The following is a 3,840-nucleotide window of genomic DNA, read 5'->3' on the forward strand; positions in this document are numbered from 1 at the left end:
GAAACCGTGTCATAGTGAAACATCAAAAAGCCACCGACCAGCTCGGTAAAGTTTCTAAACTTGCATATGTTTTCTTTTAAAAATGTAAACGTTTTGCTATCAGTTTGTCTCGCGACTGTATATGATTTGCTGACGTCACGTCTGACGTAAAAAAGTAAACTGTTGTCAATAGCGAACTGTATTCCTGCGTCAATATCGGGCGTTTTGAAACGTATTGAAGCATCTACCCAGCAAACAAAACCAAATTCAACCAGTAGAATCTGTAAATAAAATAATAAAATTTAAATGTACGTGACCACTCACATCAAACAGTTTTATTTGGCTTTAAAACATATTTTCAATCTGCAAATGCATGCTATTTTAAAATATATATATAAAGTTGCTATCTTTAATCAAATACTGGTTAACCTGTCTGTTACCTTCCTCTGCAAATTTTGTTTGCTACAAATAAATAAATGAAAAAAAAAATGTTTTGTCAATGACATCATAAACGATTTCACGCTATAAATGCATTAAAATTCAGAAAGTTGCAGAAATTCCAGTTAACATTACCTATACATTTAGTATCATTTTTATTATTTTTTTTGCGGGGAATGAAAGAAATTGATATAAAAACATATATCAAACATTAAGATATATTACAAATGAAAAATACACAAGCACCTGTGGATATAAGTTTATCAATTATAAGAAATTTTCGTAGACTGAATCAGAAATCATTTGTAAGCAAGCTTGAAATACTTTCCAACATGAAAAATTACGTCACTTGTTGAAAGCAGAACCAATAACAGCATTTTGAAGTATTTAAAGCTAAAACATTTTGAAATTAAACAATTTTACTGTAAAGATGAACAAAGAAAACCCTATGTTTCGATATGTTTGAAATAAAAAATGTATGATGAAGAGATTATTTGAGGGTACAGTACCTGTATTATAATTGGTTTAAAGGCAAATGTTTCTATTGTTCGGACATGTTCCGGAAGTTCCGTGAACGGAAATGATCGCACTTCACATCTGCACTTTGTCTTCAACTAAAATCGTAATATAAAAGGTATAAGTCATCGTTAAAAATTGAATATCATGATCGAATATGGTTAATAAAATGTTCAATAACAAAACATTAACAAAACTGTGAACTTTTAATTAGTTAACGGGGGAAAAATATAAGTTCCACCATATATAACCCATAACACTGTTATATCGTTGGCAAGTCCGATGGCAGATATATTCTTGACAAGTATTTGCTGTGAGTAAAGCGCTCTGTCTTTAAAACATGTATATACTATCCTGGAAAAATGATAACTTTTAGTTTGAGGAATATTTACGTTGATTTTTTGAGTAAGTGTTACATTTACTGTACCACCAGCGTTATAAAATAAACATGTTTAAATAAGTCAATTTACCGTTTTCAGCTGGCGGAAAGTTAGCCCAAGATCGTACACAATTATTTTCACTAGACCACTGTACTTCCTGTTTCCCATAATACCTTGGTGTATTGACCGAAACAACCCCATGGATTCGGGATAATGCAAAGAATCTATAGCAGTAACGATAACTGGGAATTTTGGAATGTCGTCTGGTGCAGACAAATTCCCGCCAATTTTCCACATGAATTCGTCTGCTGTACCTCTAGGATAGTTTTTCACGACGTTTAAATTTTCTGCAAGTGTCGATTTAAATCTGTCTTCACATTCGACAGGACCATAATCTGAAATATACGAAAGAAGAAAAAAGTATTTTGCCTTTACAAACATACGATTCAAATAAAGACGCTCATATTGAGGTACCTTGGACATTGTTTGATGGCCACGTTTAATTGTATTATATATTACATGTATTTCTTTTTATGCGATAATGGTACGATGAAGGAGTGCTTTATTAATTTTGATAACTGTTTCTATTCTTATTTAATACAAAATTTACGTACTTCCGAAAGTTACCTCCCTTGCGGGTGCTGATTCAGAATCTGTAAATAAACAAGTAAACGACATACAGCAAATCCTGTTGGTAAAGGATTGTGGAAAGGTTGTTGTAGGGGCGGGGGACTAGATTATAAAAAAATAATAAAGAATCAGATACTGATTTTTTTAACATTTTTTTTCACACCCGAAACTGTGTCTGAGGTGGTTTTGAAGAATTCAAGTTTGAATGTAAGTGTTTAATATTCGGGATATTATACTGTTCTTGAGTATACATGTATTGAGAAACAGTTTGCTTTGAACTAAATTGCAAATGGATTTCCATTAATAATATTTCCATAAATAAAAATAATAGAAATCTTTTGTTGGGAACAAAATACATTAAATTCCATCTAACCTGTTTTGTTCAATTGAATACAAAATACATAACAGCAAGATGGTGATTGATATTTAAATCACAGAAAGCGGATATAAAATTCTAATTTAATTAGTCGAAACTGAAAGAAATACGTACATCGTGTATCTAGAATCTTTATTACACCAACTACGGTGAAAATGGACACTACAAACTTTATGACCCGCACAGCCGATTTATGGTCTGAAATAATAATATAAATATGACATTTTGATCTGATAATTCATGTAATAATGATATATTTGATTAATATAGAGAATAAAAGGTTAATTTTCACTTCTTGTACTAATCTAAACAATAACAGCATCAAGCTTCAAAAGTTAAATGAATATCACAAAATCTCTAGAGTTACATTTGTAATATAAGTGTCAACAATGATGTTGTTTTTGTTTGTTTTTTAATAAAACATCATCACATAATATGCGATTTTTTCCGCATTGTTTTACCTGGCGCGAGCTAAAAATGGTTATGTACAGCAACACTTTTAGCAGGAGTTTTGCTTATCTTTTTATTAAGTTGGAATACAGAACCGACTATATAAATTCCTTTCCTATTGTAAATAATTTACAGACAGTGACATGATAATATAAGGTTTTGATATTATAACTGATGTCTTTTAGAATCAAATATAAAAACTAGTTAAATAAACTCATGTTTAACCTTTTCGTGCAATGCATTCGTCGGGTGATTGGTGTCTCATTTTATTAGGCCCCTGTAATGAAAATACTTAAAGAGACATTTTGCTTACTTTCTTTCATTTTCAAATGGAGCTAAATTGACTATATGTTTCAAATGATTTACTTTTATTATGTCACCGGCCAATGGTTGATATTCGAAAATATTAAGGAAAATATATATTTCGATGGTAACTTACAGAATTTTTCTTAGGACACACTAGTTATATAGCGTTCATTCAATGTAAATTATAACATTGAAATATGTAATTTTATTTTGACCTTCACCTGATCACCCTTGAATGATCATAAGGTCACTTAAGTACCTGATAACTTATTAAATAACTCACGTTAAGCACATGGTTAACATGATTTTGTATATGAAACAAATGCGTATGTTTTTAATAGCATACTTACCCTTAACACATTCGATATCTAGTATGCCCATTAAGTGGAACGTCATATTACTTGAAAAACTTCGTTCACAATTTCGTTTCGTGTTTTGAAATAAGTTAATATATCATGTCAACATACATGGAATAAAGATTACTTGTACTTCCGATATAGAAATGAAAAAAAAGAAGAAGAAAGAAATAAAAAGATTAGAAACAAAATAAGTAATTGTCATTACCTGTACACTACGTCCTTGATCTGTGAAAATTTCCAACGTTTTTAAAGTGTCATACAAGCGAATAAACAATTAAAACTATCAATCAACCCAGGACCATGAATGATACAGAAAAACTTAAAATGACTATTTAGACACTACGGTCGTAGGAAATTGTCTATAGTGATAAAAATTAAAAATTCACATTTACTTTGCAAAACTCTT

At 30.4% G+C, this 3,840-nt stretch overlaps 1 protein-coding gene across 1 annotated transcript; it reads right to left on the reverse strand.

Moving 5' to 3' along the window:
• Positions 1-38: 38 nt before the first annotated feature.
• LOC132726884 (uncharacterized) lies at positions 39-3,471 on the reverse strand (the record flags this gene model as incomplete). Its single annotated transcript, XM_060712296.1, has 6 exons — positions 3,426-3,471; positions 2,434-2,517; positions 1,928-1,966; positions 1,404-1,708; positions 927-1,031; positions 39-260 (listed from the first exon to the last, which is right to left on the reverse strand). Coding segments are annotated over exons 1-6 (801 nt in total), but the record flags the coding sequence as incomplete, so codon positions are not given.
• Positions 3,472-3,840: the final 369 nt, after the last annotated feature.

The sequence above is a fragment of the Ruditapes philippinarum genome, unplaced genomic scaffold (genome assembly GCF_026571515.1).
Source record: "Ruditapes philippinarum isolate M1 unplaced genomic scaffold, ASM2657151v2 ctg687_1_1_1_1, whole genome shotgun sequence".
NCBI classification, from domain to species: domain Eukaryota; kingdom Metazoa; phylum Mollusca; class Bivalvia; order Venerida; family Veneridae; genus Ruditapes; species Ruditapes philippinarum.